The sequence below is a fragment of the Rhinopithecus bieti genome, unplaced genomic scaffold (genome assembly GCF_001698545.2).
Source record: "Rhinopithecus bieti isolate Rb0 unplaced genomic scaffold, ASM169854v2 scaffold_27781, whole genome shotgun sequence".
Lineage (NCBI taxonomy): Eukaryota > Metazoa > Chordata > Mammalia > Primates > Cercopithecidae > Rhinopithecus > Rhinopithecus bieti.
In genome coordinates, this window is record NW_016812388.1 from 1,097,358 (window position 1) to 1,115,347 (window position 17,990).

Below are 17,990 nucleotides of genomic sequence, written 5' to 3' on the forward strand. Positions count from 1 at the left end.
TTTTTTTTTTTTTTTTTTTTTTTAATCAGTAGAGTGATTTGGGAGATCTATAGGTTTTTAGGGTATATTCACTACTAGGGTTACAAAATGTATGAAGTCACGATATGAATAATGGATTTAAGAATGTTGTTTAATAATAAATTCTGTTCCTCTTGAGATAATATAAGGCCAATGCTTATGGATAAGAAGTAATAAAAAAACAAATTCTATTATTCAAGGGCATAATAAGCATTATGTCAACTGTATAAATATTTAGTGGCAAGTAATGTTCTAAAAGACATCTGAATGGGCTTGTGAATTTTTCTTTGTGTACATGTATTAGTACCTTATGCACAGACTACTAAAATGGAGACTAAAACATTCTTTAAGAGTAATATATAATTTAAATGACTTTAAGAAGAAAATGAAAAAAGTATATCAGAAAGAATGCCAATTTTTTAATTCCTATACTTTCCAGGTTGGTGTGTGGATAAAGGTCGCAATGGCAATAAAAAATGTAACCCATAGAAAAAAGTGTAAAACAATTAGGTACAAGTCCAGTGAATTCCATTCCTGTCAGGTGTTTGATCATTAGGTTAAAAAGTTATCAAAAATTCAAGGACTTTTGCACAATGGCACAACTTTTCAAGAACTAGCCAAAATATTGGCAGTTGTACTCAAGTTGCAAATTGGTTTAATCCTGCCAAAATAAAACCAAGTTCTATGAGTTTGATGTGAGCATGCACATGTTTTAATATTCATTTCTGTATCATAGTGAGGAAACTAGCCTTTTGAGTGAGACATCTTGTTAAGACTATAAATAATAAATGGCAAACATGTATATATAGCAATTTTAATACTGTTTGGCACACATTAGATACTACATTAATGGCAGCTAATATCGTCATTTCCATCAGCATCACCAGCAATATTGACATTTTATCATATAGGCACGATATTTTCGTGTTTAGTAGCTTTGAGGGAGGAGTGTGTGTATATACATGTGTGTATATATGTATGTATATATCATGCCCAAAAGAACAACTGGAAATGATTAAATATATAAAGTTGATTGGTGGTAGGATATGTTAACAACCAAATGAAATAATCACATTTGTTAAGTTTCAACTGTGGGTAGAATTCTATTTCCTAGAGTAATGAGGAAAGATACAAAAGAAATAGATGCTGGCCCCTACTTTATGGAAATTTATATTTTATAAGTGAACAAAGCAGAAACACTAGGGAAAAAAACGAGGATTACTTAGAAATGTTTGAACAAAAGCAACGCAGAAAATGGCATGTGATTCCTTTGGTCTGCTATCCCTCCTAGCTCCTTGTTCAATAAAGGACAGATGGTCAAGATGCGAGAGTGAAAATGTCAGTACCGTCCAAAGGGATCCTCAAGAAGAGCATGTTAGAGGTGTCCAGCATGACACGCCGCAGGAGGGTCAACACGTCCACGTAGCCTGATTCATTGGTCACTTCCTCCAACCTGTCCAGATGCGTTTTGAGGGATTCAGCACAGACTGTGACCATGCGAACAAGGCCGGGGCCCGACAGAGCTGCAGGGTACACGTCAGAGAATCAGTCGTCATGAACTCCAGGGCACACACAAAATCAGGCCATTCTGGCTTTTATGTTGGAGCTTAATTGTTCACAATTTTTTATTTAATAATTGGGTGGAAGTTTTCATCATCTTTTCTTATGCTTTTCTGTGATTTTCCATAAGCATGTACTATCCTATAGTTAAGAACGAATGAATGGAAGGAAGATAGGGACAAATATTATTTTAAACAAACTGTTAAAATTAAACTTTTTTTATGCTCTAGCCAGCCATTTATGAGATTGCAAAGGAAACATTTAGTACTCGTGGTCATAACTCACAAATCAGTGATTTTTTCATATTTATTGTATACATTTCCCTCCAAAGCTGATTTGGATTTGCCTAGGATCATATTTATTTTGTGTTTCAACAGGTGGCAGGATATTACTGGAAAATTGGTCAAATTGGATCCTATTTGATCTAAGGTGCTTCCTGTTAAAGTGTAAAAAAAAGGTTAGTTGTAAAATCCCCAAAGTGCCCTTCTCTTAATTTTGATTTCTCTTCAAACTACTTCCAGGTTTATTTTACTCAACCAAAGGCATGACAGATAAGCAATTCCTTGCTTGCTAACCAGTCTTCCCTCACTGAACTGAGAGCTCTTTAAGGACAGTGACAGTTGCTCATTAGCATTACACTTCAAGCTGATGGTCCATGGGGCCTTCATACATATTTTTTCAATAGAGGAAAGAATGAATGAATGAAAACAGAGTAAACTGGCTCTGATCTCACTCTTGCCCTGTTCCTGACTATCTGAGCAGTCCTGATGGTGGGTGGCCTACACAGGAGGGTTTAACCCTTAAAGTGCCCCTTTCTCTCTCTGTGTTAAGTTTCTTTAAGCTTCTTTTAGGAGTAATCTTTCTTTTAAGTCTATTCATGTTTGTTGTTAACGTCAGAGTCTTTGAAATGAGACAAAAAATATTGGGAAACTTTGTAGATGTAACTCCAGAAGAAGACTATCTCTCTCTCTCTCTCTCTTAAACACACACACACACACACACACACACTGGGTTAAGCTGCAGAACCCCCATGCCTAAAGGTATACTTTGCAAACAAGAAAGGAGGTCTGAGCACTGGTCCTAGACTTTTGAAATTTCCATACATCTTGGAAGGAAGGTTGAGGTAGAAGCAGGCTTTCTGACCATAGGAAGGACTTGGCAGATGTGAAAGACCAGGATGTTGTTCTCTGGGTGACTGCCACTTCAGCAAGCAGGACAAATGACTCAATCCTTTGTGTGGAAGGGTTGGCTTAGAATGTCACTGGTGGTTTTCTCTCAGGCTGATGCATGATTTGCCTCTGTGTTTAAAGAGCTTGAAGCCACATGCCAAACTTATGGGCAAAAATGTAATAACATTGTTTATAGGTAGTGGTATGATGTAGATACGATTTAATTTTTAAAATGTGCCAAAATGTATTGAATCTATCCAGTCAAAAGAAAATTGGGCAAGCAATCAGCAAATACCATTAATATGGACACATTTCTCGGCAGTTTTGGGAAACATATGCTATTTCTTCACCCATCGCTCCCACCCTTCCCCACCTCCCAAGATGGGCCATTGCCTAAGTTGCACTTAACTATTTCTCTACAGACTCACCCAGTAAGTCAATACTTTCATTAACGTTACTGAAACTTGTGCCAAACTTTCTACTATATCAGGAAAACCAATAGGGAGTCTAACTCTAAAAGGAAATTCGTTGAAAAATGCTTAGGACTCTCATTGATTATAGAAATGTCAGACACCACAGTGAACTTTCCAGTAAGCAATTAGCCTCCTATTTCTTGGGATTATGAATTTGGGTCCAGTTGTGTAGCACTTTTTTGTAGAAACCCTGATCTTCCCTATAGAAGGCTATCTAAAAAAAGTCACAAAGATGTTTTGCTTAATTTCCAAGTACTATAGGGTCTACTACTGTAGGGTCTATCCTTTTGACTATCTTGAACCCACAGCCTCCCCTCCACCCTTCCTGCATCACTGCAGTAGCTCCTAAATGTTCTCACTGCTCATGGTCCTGCTTCCTTCCAGTTAGTCATTCTCTCTGCTACCAGAGGGATTTTTATAAAATACAAATATGTTCATGTCATTCTGCTTAAAATCTAGTGATTCTCCATAGTTTTTGAGATAAGCTCAATTCCTTGCCTTAACCGAGAGATTTTTGGTGATATGGCCCTGCCCTCCCCTTGGCCACGTCCCTGAATGTATCTTCACCAGGCACAAGGACTTACTGACAGGGCCCTGGATGCCTCATGTCTAACTACTCATCTGTGCCTTTGGCTATCCTGTTCTTTACTCCTAGAATGTTTGTCTTTTGTTTTCTTAATTAGCTTCTACCTTACGCATTATAAGCATCCAGTCCTCTGAAAAGTCTCCCCTGCCCCTCAGTGTGCTTTAGATGGCCTGTTCATCTGTACGTGGCATCACTCCGTGCAACCGCCAGCATTACTATCACCTAGGGTAGTATTTGGTGATGTGCTGGGCTGCCCCTTCCTAATTCAAACCCCCCTCACCCATTATAAGTTCCTCGAGGGCAGGAACCACATCTGGTTTGTCATTGTATCTTGGTACCTAGTTCAGTGATGACAACGGTGGTTTGTTAAACAAATGGATGAACTTAGAGATTCTTTTAATTAGCTCTTGCATGTCAGGGTAGAGAATATTGGTATGTGAAAGTTTACTACTCCTAAATACTAGTTCACATATTCCTAATATGCCTGAGCCAAATGAAAAAGTCAAACGTACATTTCTATGGGATCTTATAGCATTATTTCATTTGCTCTTCACAACAGCCCTAGAGTGCAAGTTTTATAACATTTATCACCTTTTGTGAATAGGGAATCTGAAGCTCAGAAAGGCGAAGCGACTTGCCTAAGGTCAGATAGGTAGCAAGTGGCAGTGCTGGGACTCAAACTCACAACCTGTAATACTAAGTCCTATACTTTTTCCATTAATTCATTCCATAGTTTTATAAGGTATAAGGAGATTTATCTCCCCCAACATGAGTGATAGGCAGAATAATAGCACCCTAAATTTGTCTGGGTCATAATCCCCAGAACCTACTAATACATTACTTTACAGGAAAAGTAGCAGATATAACTAAGGTTAAGGACTTTGAAATGGGGTGGGACAAACCTCATCATGAGTTCTTAAAAGCAAAGATTACAGGCTCATGCCTGTAATCCCAACACTTCGGGAGGCTGAGGCGGGCGGATTACAAGGTCAGGAGATGGAGACCATCCTGGCTAACACGAAGAAACCCCATCTCTACTAAAAATACAAAAAATTAGCCAGGCGCAGTGGCTCATGCCTGTAATCCCAACACTTCGGGAGGCCGAGGCGGGTGGATCACAAGGTCAGGAGATCGAGACCATCCTGGCTAACATGGTGAAACCCCATCTCTACTAAAAATACAAAAAATTAGCCGGGCATGGTGGCGGGCGCCTGTAGTCCTAGCTACTTGTGAGGCTGAGGCAGGAGAATGGTGTGAACCCAGGAGGCGGAGCTTGCAGTGAGCCGAGATGGCGCCACTGCACTCTGGTCTGGGCGACAGAGCAAGACTCTGTCTCAGAAGAAAAAAAAAAAAAGGCAAAGGACCTTTCTAAGCCGAGGTCAAAGCCAGAGAGAGATGGGATGACAGAAGGTGGGCCAGAGATGTAACGTGCAAAGGACTCAATCCACTGTTGCTGGCTTTGAAGCTGGAGGAAAGGGCCACAAGCCAAGGAATGTGGCTGGCTTCTAGAGCTGGAAAAGACAAAGAGTCTTTCCTAGAGCCCCCAGAAAGGCACATAGCCTTGCCTATGCCTTGATTTTCAGCTCATTGAGATCCATGTCAGACTTCTGACCTACAGAACTGTGAGATAAATGTGTTCTTTTAAGCCACTTATTTTGTGGCAATTTGTTACAGCAGCAATAGGAAAGTGATACATTGGGGTCTACAGCAAGAGTTGTGCTGAGTCCTGGTGAGGGGCAGCTCTGAAGGCTGGGCTCAACACCCAGTGGGCAAAGGTACTGGCACAGCTCTCCCCACCTTAGCAGGCACACGGAAGGTGGTTACCTGGGTTCACAGCATGGGCTGCTGGAGGGAAGGCTGTGAATAGACAGGGCCGGACCTAAAATCATCTAGCCCCAGATTCCACCACTGACAAGGTTTCTAGGGCACGATTATCTTTCTTGATGCTTGATAGTAATGTCAAGGGTTAGTCATGTGTATTCCCCAATAGTTTCATTTCCAGCATGATGAGGTAAAGGGAGAAAAATCACTGGATAAGGAGGCTTGCAACTGAGTCTCAGCTCATTCATTACTCCCTGTTTTGCCTGGGTGAAAATCATAACTTCATTGGGACTTTATTTCCTCAACTGTGAAAATCAGAGGTTAGGTGACAGATATGGTCCCTCTCAGTTCTAAAATTCTCTAATTTCATTCACAAATTGCTTCCTGCTGAATCATCTGGGCTGTCAGTCAAGCACTCAGCAAACACATTGGCCATGTTTAAATCAAACATATGGGTGACATGCTAAATTCTTTTTTTTTTTTTTTTTTGAGATGGAGTCTTGCTCTGTCCACCAGGCTGGAGTGCAGTGGTGCTATCTCGGCTCACTGCAAGCTCCGCCTCCCGGGTTCCCGCCATTCTCCTGCCTCAGCCTCCCGAGTAGCTGGGACTACAGGCGCCCATCACGGCGCCCGGCTTTTTTTTTTTTTGTATTTTTAGTAGAGACAGGGTTTCACCGTGGTCTCGATCTCCTGACCTTGTGATCCGCCCGCCTCGGCCTCCCAAAGTGCTGGGATTACAGGCGTGAGCCACCGCGCCCGGCCGACATGCTAAATTCTTAACTGAAATGACGCTAAATATATATCTTCATCTCTTCTTTATGCCTATAAAATTGCTTTGCATATCAATAAGAAGAAAAGAATTTGTGGTGATTAAGAAATACAGGCTTCAGGGATATATTCCAGGCTATCATTTACTAATGTTTGGACCTTGGGCAAGTTACTTAACCTCTTTATGCCTTCATTTTCTGTCAGTTGTAGGTGATAACAACATTTACCACATGGGGCTGCCATTCAAGTGTTTAGAACAATGGCTACTACAGAGTAAAGGTATAATAAATGTTAGCTCTTCCTCCTTTATTGCAGTATAATTCAAAATATGATTTCAGACTGGGCATGATGGCTCATGCCTGTAATCCCAGCACTTTGGGAGGCCGAGGCGGGTGAATCGTTTGACTCCGTGAGTTCGAGCCCAGCCTGGTCTCAAATGTGGCAAAACCCTATTTCTACAAAAAAATACAAAAATTAGCCAGGCATAGTGGTGCACACCTGTAGTCCCAGCTACTTGTGAGGCTGAGGTGGGAGGATCACCTGAGCCCGGGAGGTGGAGGTTACAGTAAGCCAAGGTCATGCCACTTCACTCCAGCCTGGGTGATCGAGTCAGACTCTGTCTCCATAAACAAATAAATAAGTAAATAAAATATTTAACAAATATGATTTCAAAAAAGGCATATTCATAGACAAAAACGAAGAATGTAGCTAAGTACCTGCTTACCTTTCATAAAGAAGGGTCGAGTTGTTTTCCAGAGATCTGGATTGTTGTTAAATATGATGCCTTTCTCATGCATACCGATGCACTGCAGCCCAAGTTTGCTGCCGAACCGAGAGCTGTAATGATTGTGCTTCATTATGTGGAACATACTTGAGGACCTGAAAAGAAAGGAAACCTTGGTGTCATTTTTAAGGGTCAGCAGAACTCATGGTGGTACATTTTGACTAGGAGGTAGCTCTCTTAGCAAATGCATGTCGCTCCAAATGCAATGTGCATGATTTCTAGTATTCAGGTTGAATAAGCACTTCTGTTACCATGAGGACATCCTTCTCCATTTGAATCATTTCTACCTACTGACTCCCTGTTTAAACATCACCAAAGATAGAAAACACACACACATACCCACACACCATTCCTTATTTCTCTTTCTTCTCTAACCTCCCCAAAATACTACCCACTACTGGAGTCAGAGCTTCAAGGCTGTTAAGAAGCTGAACCCTCCACACCACCAGAGCCAGAAGAACCTCCAGCCTCCCAGGTCTCACCCAGCCTCACTCCACAAAGTGCCACCCACTGCAAGAGTGAGTCACAGAATCGGAAGTCTGTGGAATTACCAAAGTCTTGTTTTCCTATTTTGGAACCAGCAGTTTTGCCTAGTACCACCCAACTCTAGTCTCTGATCAGGCCTGCCCTCTCCAGTGGAGTATCAGTCAGGGCTTGAAAAACATCTCCTTGGGCACTTCTTCTAGCCCTGAGCTTGGCCAGGGCCTGGCTGGGCTGGCATGCAAAGCTCACTGCGGTAGTAAAGGAAGCTATTTTGGGGCTCTGCATTCCATCATGACTCATCAAAGTCTCCAGGGTCACAGAGTTCTCCCATGACATAGGATGTGATGAGACATGAGATAGTACAATTTGCATGATGCTCAATTATGCAAATTCAAGATGCGTAAGATGTCACTGGTATTATCTTGATTTCAGATGTTGTTGTTACTTTCTTGGTGAACTTAATATTTATACAAAATTTCATGTATTAATTTCAACTTTGGTCCTCCCTCCCCTCTGGTCTCCCAAAATTTCGTTTCACAATGCAAGTTCTCCTACTATGGAGGTTTTCAGAACACATAACCCTCAAAGATTAGAAGTGGTTACTATAATATCTGCAACTGGTTCTCAGACAGGTTGGAGAGACTCTTGCTCCTCCATCTCCTAGTTGACACTTGGCTCCTAAAAGGATACCTTTGCCTTAGTGAGGTTGTTCAGTTTACCTGCTGAAATACCTTCCCAGAGGACTCTAGGCCTAAAAAGCGCTGCTCTGGTTCAACGGATTAAGTTGTGGGCTAAGTATTAATCCAGCTCTCACGTCTGTGATGTGTTCCATAGTCCTATTTAAGCTTTAAAAGTAAGCCTCTGAAATAATGGTAGTATCAAGAAATTAGAACAAGATTATTATTATATAAAATACAAAAATTAGCTGGGCGTGGTAGTGTGTGCCTGTAGTCCCAACTACTTGGGGGACTGAGGCAGTAGGATAGCTTGAGCCCTGGAGGTTGAAGCTGCAGTGAGCCATGATCATGCCATTGCACTCTAACCTGGGTGACAGACCAAGATCCTATCTCAAAAAAAAAAGCAGAGTTATTGTAAATAACTTATTTACTTGATATTTATTTCAGGAAAATCCCCTATTTTCAAATAAAACACCATTAAATATTCTTTTGATCTGATTCCAGATAATATTCATCAAATAGTCCTCAGTTTTGGACATGTTTGCCTCTCCCTAGCAAAAAAATAAATAAAATAATAAAAAAATAAAAAATAAAATACAGATGCTTCCATTTGTATTCTAGGGAATTAATTTGTCTGACACTTCAAATTTTGTCATATATAGAAAAATTAGGCTATAGGAAGGCATGAAATTCTTACTAATTAAAATATTTGAAAACTCTAGCTTTACTTACCTTCCCCTCCATCATTCCATAATTAAAGCAGAAATTAAGTAATTTATATATTCTTTGTTCACAAACTCATGTCTAAGAATTTTAAGCACTTAACGGACAAACACTATTTTTCTGCTCTGACCCTAGGGTTTTTGTATACTGCATTAATCATATTGGCCTGTCCATTTCATTTAAGAACTTGCTAACCAGTTTTCAAAAGAGAGTAAGAAACTCCAAACATAAAACAAACCCAACTAAATATTTGCTAGTTATTAGTAACGAAGAGTCAACCTTTAAAATTCATGTGTCCTTTAGGGGGCACCAACATCTCAGCTGTTTTGAATCCAAAGCTCAGGCTTCCAGGGACAAAGCTAATCAGGCAGAAGTGATAAAGCAAGGGATGGGTGACTGCTTTATTTAAATTGCTCACAGGTGAGCAATTTAAAACACGGTCACTTACTAAAAGTAGGCTGGATTGATCTAGCCAGAGTAAATCAGAGAAGTGAAGAACAGAAGGTCAGTGACGAACTAAGGACCCCAGCCCAGAGCTCCTCCTGGCAGTCAAGGCAGGCCTGGCTCTGGCTTGTGGGCCAGCCTGCAACACTGCCATAGGCAAGTGTTATACTCATTAGTTGGGAGAATGAGGATTTCTTAGCACTGAGGAGAGTCCAACTGAGTCCCCAACCTCAGCAGGGACAGGGCACAGTGTTGGGTGTCTGGCACTAGGGTTATTATCCCTCATTAAGCATGACTGAAGACAAAAGACATCTCCAAAGATGGCAGACCTCTTGTCTGTTCAAAATGAAAAGTAGCCAGGGAGTAAGCGCTTAGGTGATGAGAAGGAAGCCACCTGAGTTCTGGGATTAAACAACTCACACACTTGTGGGCAGGTTCAACAGTGATGAGGAGGCAATTAATGGAATAATTGGTGACTTTTTTTTTTTTTTTTTTTTTGAGACAGAGTCTCACTCTATTGTCCAGGCTGGAGTACAGTGGCACAATCTCAGCTAACTGCAAACTCCACGTCCCAGGTTCAAACAATTCTCGTGCCCCAGCCTTCTGAGTAGTTGGGATTACAGGCGCTCACCACCACGCCCAGCTAATTTTTTGTGTGTGTTTTTAGTAGAGACAGGGTTTCACCATGTTGGCCAGGCTGGTCTCAAACTCCTGACCTCAAGTAATACGCCCACCTTCACCTCCCAAAGTGCTGGCATTACAGGTGTGAGCCACTGCACCCAGCTGGTGACAAACATTTAAAAACAGTTGCCTCGTGTAGATCTGTTCCATCAATCCTGTCACCTTTTCACTGTCCTTCACGTCTCTAATATCCTCACTTACCCAGTTTAAATTCTAGGTGACTATAAGAGATAAGCAATCTTTATAACAGAGGAATCTTACTGTAACCACCCAACCAAGTGATCAAATTTAACATCAATGCTACTGGGACAACCCGTTACTCTTCTGATGTGATGTGATATGAAGTTCCTAGTACTACTGAAGTGTTATTGCAAAAATGTGCAACCTTAATCTAATTGAGCCTTTAGACCCAATTTTCAGTTTACAAGAAATACAGGGAATAGATGAATATAGTAAATGACATCCTGATGAAACAGTGAGAAAAATTCAGAATGTGGGATATCTTATAGCTGACCTGGTCTCTTCAAAAGGTCAATGTCATAGGGGAAAAGTGTGGCGGGGGGACGGCTCTTTCAATTTTCCTACTCATTTGATAGTTTTCTTAATAGAAAGTTGGGAAGGAATTATTGTCAATCTAAAATTAAAACACCCTTCCCTGAATCCTCAACTCCCTTGACCCTCTTCTTACTTTGTCATGGTTGCCTGGTAAAACCACAACTCCAGCTAAGTCCAACTCTGAGCTTATTCTGTGCTTGCACCTGGCAGTTGAAGTGGGCTGGGAAAAAAAAACCACGTATGTGCACACATGTGTGTGCATGTGTGTGCGTGAGCACACACGTGCCTGCTGTCAGGTCTCGGTTAAATTCAAGTGAGCTCTTAGTGTCGCTGGCAACGCTACTGCAAGTCCCCAGCCCGTTCACTCTCTCACTCTTCTACATGACTATTATATTCTCCCCACTCAGCCCCAGCTGAAGACTTTATTTCCAATTTTCCCAAGAAAATGGAAACAACTACAAGAGAATCTCCACAAGCCCCAACGACCCAGACCTGTGCCTGTATATTCCACCTTCCCTCCTATTACGATGGAAATTCTATGTCCCCATTCAAGGCCAACCCATCCACTTGTCCCCAGAGACCTCTTCACATCTCACTTAGCACACCCTTTCTTTCTCTTCCATCAACAATCATTTGATTTTCCTCCATAACTGACCATTCCCCCTACAACTCACATGCTGCAATTTCTCCTATTTTAAAAATCAAATTTCCTTTGCCTGCACATCTCGTTCAGCTACTGTCCCATTTCCTGCCTTCTTTATGGCAAACTCCTTGGAAGACTTGTCTACACTTGATGCCTCTGATTCTTCTCCCCCTATTCTCTTCTCTGGTCAGACTTTTGCCCTGACTAGTACATTGAAACTGCTGTTGTCAAGGTCACCTGTGACTTCCCTGTTGCTAAATGCAGTACTGAAATCTCCACGCATTCCCTTTCCCCATCAGTGGTATTTGACATGGTTCACAATTTCCTACGCCCTGATATGGATTCTTCACCTGGTTTTCAGTCACCACACTTTCCTGGTTTTCTCTTCTCTGTCCAGCTGCTCCTTCTCAGTCTCTGTTGCTAGTTTCTGTCCTATTTACACTAGAGGGTCTCAAGGTTCAGTCCTCTCTACTCAATCATCCCACTCAGATGTCAACTGGGCATGTCAAATCTAACATGTCTAGAATGGAACCCTAATCTCTCCCCTTCCCAACTTGCTCCACCTATCTTAGGACACGATGTCCCCATTCAATGCAAAACTGGACAGCACTTTGACTCTTTTTTTTTTCTCTCACATCCTACATCCAATCTGTCAGCAAGTCTGTTGGCTTTGCCTTCAAAATATGTCTGGAATTTTCCCTCATATCTTATCACCTCTACTGCTACCACCTGGACCAGCCACCATCACCTCTTGCCTAACTGGTCTCTCTGGTCCTATCCCTTGTCTTCTTGCACCTATTATCAACAGAGCAGCCAGAATGATTCTGTGAAACACAAATGAGTCACATGCGTCACTCCTCTGCTCAAATTTTTCAGTAGCTTCCTTTCTCACAGAGGGTAAAAGCTCGAGTTGTTACGATGGCCTGCAAGGCCTGACGTGATTTGGTACCCTATTGCCTCTCTCATCTCATCTCCTGTGTTCTTCCACTCAGGCTCTCACCTTAGGACATTGGCACTTGCTGTTCCTTCTGTCTAGAATGCTTTTCCACCAGGTCTCTGCATGGGCTACTTGCTCATTTCCTTTAGGTTTTTATTTAAATGCTGTCTTCTCAGTGAGGGCTGCCTGTACCACCTATTGACAATCACACCTGTGTCTCTACAACTCGTCCTCCCCCATCCGCTTTCCCTATTCTTTTTCTATGTAATACCTATCTGCCTCATAACAGTGTGACCAGCTATCCTGGTTTGCCCAGGATTATGCCAGTTTCAGCACTGAAAGTCCCACATCCTGAGAAAGGCCCTGGTCCCAGGTTAACTGAAACAATTGGTCACTCTGCTGATACACTATATATTTTACTTGTTTATTGATGACCTAGTGACAACATATTGCTCCATGAGGTAAATGAATTTTGGCTGGTTTTTTCACTGCTGTATTCCCAGAGCTTAGAACAATACCTGCTGCTATACATAGTAAGTTTTCAATAAATATTTAATGGATGAAGAGCCAGTAATGACTATTACAACTTAGAATCATTCAGTGCTTAGTATATAATAAATTCACAGTAAATGTATATTCAAAGAATAAATGAAGGAAACCCCCGTAAATGATGTGTAAATTTGCACATCATTAAGACAGATGTAAAAATATAACCCTAATTAGTATGTTAATTGCTAACAGATATGCAAATAGAACCTGAATTAGCATGCTAATTGCTAATTTCCCTTTATGAGTGCTACATAAATTTTTTTCTATTCATGACAAAAACTAATCTAGGGACATATAATGGACATATAGTGTCATGCATCACCTACAGACCCTCATTAATTTAGAGCACAGCTGCCTGGGTAGCTGCCTGGGCGAAGAACGGTGCACACATCATCTACATCTCACCAGATGGACGGTGCCTCGATGCCCCCAGTGGCGCAGGCGGCATCGCAGCAGCCCATATGCCTGACTTTTCCCCTGAAGTTCTGCAGCCCCCATTACTTTGGGACAAAGCTGGTTGGAAAAGTTGGACCATAATTTCTACACAGTTGTAATGACTACAGACCTCAAACTTTTCAAAAGAAAAAAAAAAATCTGGCAAACTATTCAAACAAAAATAAAAAGCTTTCTGAGGTCCAGTGGGGTCTTTTCAAGAGGTACGGGGAGTTCTGGAAGGGACTTGAAGAGCAGGCAAGGAAAGGAGATGGGGACAAACATGTCCTATTCCCGCGGGGAGCTCAGCCTTTAACAACAAAATTGAACTGCTCTGAGGCAATTAAGGAGAACACAAAGACTCCAACAAGTGAAAAGCCTGAGAGGACAGGAAAAGGAAAGAACTGGGAGAGCTGGGGATAGGGTGGGTGGGTTGTGGCCGCGTCTCTGCGTGCACGAGCGCCTGACTTGGTCGGGGTTGTTGGAGTCGATTTCCTAATTAAGACTAGCAGAGTGGTCAGATGCCACCCCCACTGTAAGGAGCAACCACTTCAGGAATTGTCTTTGGGAATTCAGGGAGTTTTTCTGGAGACTTAAGAATCTAGCATCGAAATATCTAGTATGTCAGAATGATTTCTATCCTAGTACTGTGGTCCTTTCTCAATTCCATCATTCTTTACACCAATTCTAGTCTTATACCGCCACCACCTCAGCATAAGACAAAACCAAACCTGCATTGCTGTTTCCCCTAACCCTGGGGAGAGGCCCTCCTGCCCCAGGAGCTTCCTCCTCCACCCCCTCTCTAGATGGAATGTTCTCAAACTCAGTCATACCCTGGGATCACCTGGGGAGTATTAAACACCACTGATGCCTGGATCCTACCCTCAGAGGTTCTGATCTAAAAGTGGGGGTGTGGCCTAGGCAGTGGGGCTTTGAAAATCTCCCTGGGTGACTGTAAGGTACAGCTAGGGTGAGAAGCATGGCACTGTGCTAGATCCTGGGCAGCAGGTAGATATCCTTCTAGATAAATATCCTGCGGGTCACTTCACCTGTCTGCTGAGGGAAAGAGGTGATGGGGAAGTCTGACCCTGGGCTGGGGAGAGCTGGAAGGCAGGTGGCTGTGTGGGGAAATGTAAGAGCAGCAGCAAATGTCCCTACCCGCAAACCCAAACACCAGCGCTTCCAGGATATTTGTGAGACTGTAGCCAGTTGTAAAAGTGACTCAAGTACTGATTTTTAAAATGAGAACATATCAAGAACATATCATAGTCACTTAAATTTGGCTGACTAAAGCCTAATAGACCAGGAGAATTAAAATAAAAAAAGTAATTATGGTCTAGTTCTTAGAGCAGTGGTTCTCAAACTCAAGTGTGCAGCAGAATCACCTGCAGACTTTGTTAAAACACAGATTGTGGGTCTGACCCAGACTGTCTCATTTAGTAGGTCAGGGTGGGGCCCAAGAAGGTGCATTGCTAACAAGTTCCCAGGCTTGTTGATGCTGCCTGTTGGAGGACCACACTTTGAAAACTACTGCATTAGAGTACGTCACAGTGAACCCAGTGAAATGATGTTTCCACCTGAAGCCATTTCTGTTTAGTTGTGTGAGGTCTGCCTCAGCTACTCTTAGAAGTGCTACAACATGAAACTGAATGAAACAAACAAAAAAAATCCCAGGCCAAAAAAAAATTGTTTTGGATAGTTTGAAATATTTGGAAGTATTAAAATAACACCTATTTTTCTCCTGCTCCCTTCTTTCAGTATCTGCTTCAAATATTTGGGCTTTGAGGATACCGTGGTATTTTATAAGATGGTATACGTAATCTTGACCTGAAAAAAGTATGTAGTTTCTAGAAAAGCTTCACTTGCTTTTTGAGCTATAGTCTTTGTATCTGAATGAATAATTCGAACAAATTGGTAAAACACCCTGGTCAGCTTTGGTTTGTGGGTAAAGCTCTGTCAGGGATTACAAATACAAAAACGTGTTAATGAGACAGTGTTTGCACATAGCTTTGCTAAAAGTCTACTAAAACTGGCTGAACGTCTAGGGAAATACGCTGTCTTTGAAATTCTCCATTTTCTAAGATCAATAAACAAGAAAACAAGTATTTCACCAAACTAGTTCTTTATAGTCAATTCCTATTTAGTTAACCATAGAACTAATTCAATCTGCTAGTTATCCACAAAATATAATAATGCAGAGAGGGAGGACACTATTTTTTTAAATGGGTAATATTGTTCCTGATTTATGTAAGATCCCTCCACTGGGATACTGGCATAAAGTCATAAATGGAAGAGCAGCATGTGAATGACTTCTTTTTCTACTGTCTCTTCTTTTATTTTCTTTTTTCTTTACTTTAATCAGATTCAGCCAAGGTCGGCTTACCATCTGCTCTTTTAGAGGTGCTCTGTTGCTTGGCAGGAGAATAAATTAGCAAATTGCTGATCAGATACCTCTGCCTCAGGTTTTATTTTATTTTTTAAAAGACAGGGTCTTGCTCTGTCACCCAGACTATAGCGCAGTGGTGTCTTGGGTTTTATTTTGTTTTGTATGGGCTTTTTCTTTGTTTGTTTGGCTTGGTTCTTTTTAATGTTTATTTGTGGTTAGGACCAAAAAACTTGGGAAAGCAGAAAAGATAACACCTCTCCCTAAAATATGTTTCGTTGAAATCAAATTATCTGGCTTCCAAGTTTCCACACTCCCCGCTCACAGAGACTGTAAATAATTTCCCAGCTCTCCAGAGTTATTTATTTATGTACCGCTGACTTCATTTCAAGCAAAACCCAATTATTCTGTTTCAATGTTAGATTTCTGGGGATTGCTCACCTTCATTTCAGTGGTAAAAATATAGCGTTAGAAACAAAGACATCAAGAATCAAAATAAAGCTGTCTTAAGTGGAAAAAACTCCAGCCTCGATTTAAAAAGCATGTCTGCCGCCGGGCGCGGTGGCTCACGCCTGTAATCCCAGCACTTTGGGAGGCCGAGGCGGGTGTATCACGAGGTCAGGAGATCGAGACCATCCTGGCTAACATGGTGAAAGTCCGTCTCTACTAAAAATGCAAAAAATTAGCCGGGCGTGGCAGCGGGCGCCTGTAGTCCCAGCTACTTGGGAGGCTGAGACAGGAGAATGGCGTGAACCCGGGAGGCGGAGCTTGCAGTGAGCCGAGATCGCGCCACTGCACTCCAGCTTGGGCGACAGAACAAGACTCCGTCTCAAAAAAAAAAAAAAAAAAGTATGTCTCCGATTATGAACAGACTCACTTGCTGATAATGAGTGTTTCCTCTCCAGAGATCCAGACTCGCATGAATTCTCCGTACACCCGGTTGTAGTAGTTGCAGGCACTGCCGATCCCCATCCACAGGAATCTGCCATGGGAGATGAGGGGTCCAATTCCCATGCAGTAGCCAGGACCTAGGAGAGGTGTCAGAGCATAAGCTACATCTTAGCCACACCAAAAATTGCAACTGCTTTGTGTTACTCCTGTTTTTGTTGTTTTATAGCTAAGTGTTCTTTACATTTGATGTATATCTGTGAATCATGAATGAAGTGATTTGAAACAAAACAAAACAAAAGCCTCACACTTAACATGAGGCTCTTCACCCCTCCATGAGTAAAAAGGAGTTCAGTATCCACACCACACTAGTTTTATTTGGTCTCAATCATTTCAGTCCGAATGAACTGGGGTGTGTGTGCTAATGTCTTCCCAGGTTAACCGGTATCAATGAGTTTCGAATACAAGTCAATTCGTGCGTTTGGTAGCAAACATGGAAACGCTGACGAATGACAAGCCGCCAGAACTGTTTGGTGTGTAGGTTTTTTCTGGAAACTTTTGGTTTGAGTGCCCCACTTGACAGAATGGGTGGGTTAAAACTGGTCTGTAGTTTTGTAGGAAATCTTTCAACTGAAAGAAACAAGATCTACAAGGACAATATCCAATCTAAGAACATCTATTTTATTCCCCTCAAAAAAGACTTTAAGAAAAGGCTCTTAAGCTAAATCTCATTAGGCAAAATAAAGCTAAGAGTTGAGGAGTCAGGCAATGGGTCTTTGAGCCTCTAGACTGGAGTTTGAGTTCCATAATCTGGTTTTAGCTGAGAGTAGTGGCTGCTTACAACCTTGCTCATGCAGAGAATGGCAGAATTATAAAGAGCATGAACCCGGGAAACAACTGGGGAATTTGATGTTGCTTATATCAGAGAACAAACTTGGTACCTTGATTTTACTGGTGGTGGTAAAAAATTAGATTAAAAAGTTTTAGACTTTTTTTTAGAAATTGTCAAGTAGTAGTTTTTCTGAATCTTTCTCCTTTAATTCCATTCTGTCAGTTAAATCATTCTGAAGCCAAAACATGCCTAACTATGTGAGACAGCATTCTCACCTTATGGGCAAGAGTTGTGTAATGATATACATAGTGTAACCTTTTGCTTGATCACCAAAATGGATGTTTAGTCCTAAACACAGCAAATAGTTTTTAGTCTTTTACTTTGCAATAGCTGAGTTAATATGAGCAAGACTGTCAGCTCTTTTTTCCCTTTAAATAGAAGACCTTTGCTGATACCTATAGAACCAAAATATGGTCTAAGGTTATTAATCTTGTGAGTACTTTAGTAACACTACATTATACAGTAGATGACTGACTTTGTATTAAAATAATTTCATTAAGCGCTTTAAAAGATTTCCACAGCAG

The 17,990-nt window shown here is 41.5% G+C and overlaps 1 protein-coding gene across 2 annotated transcripts in view; it reads right to left on the bottom strand.

Moving 5' to 3' along the window:
* Positions 1-17,990, bottom strand: part of CYP19A1 (cytochrome P450 family 19 subfamily A member 1) — a 46,414-nt gene that overhangs the window by 14,501 nt on the left and 13,923 nt on the right. For both annotated transcript variants that reach the window (XM_017896183.1, XM_017896182.1), the window contains 3 exons: positions 16,564-16,714; positions 7,120-7,274; positions 1,365-1,541 (listed from right to left, as the gene is read on the bottom strand). In XM_017896183.1, the coding sequence (XP_017751672.1) occupies positions 1,365-1,541; positions 7,120-7,274; positions 16,564-16,714 (483 nt within the window). The remainder of the gene's footprint in view (positions 1-1,364; positions 1,542-7,119; positions 7,275-16,563; positions 16,715-17,990) is intronic.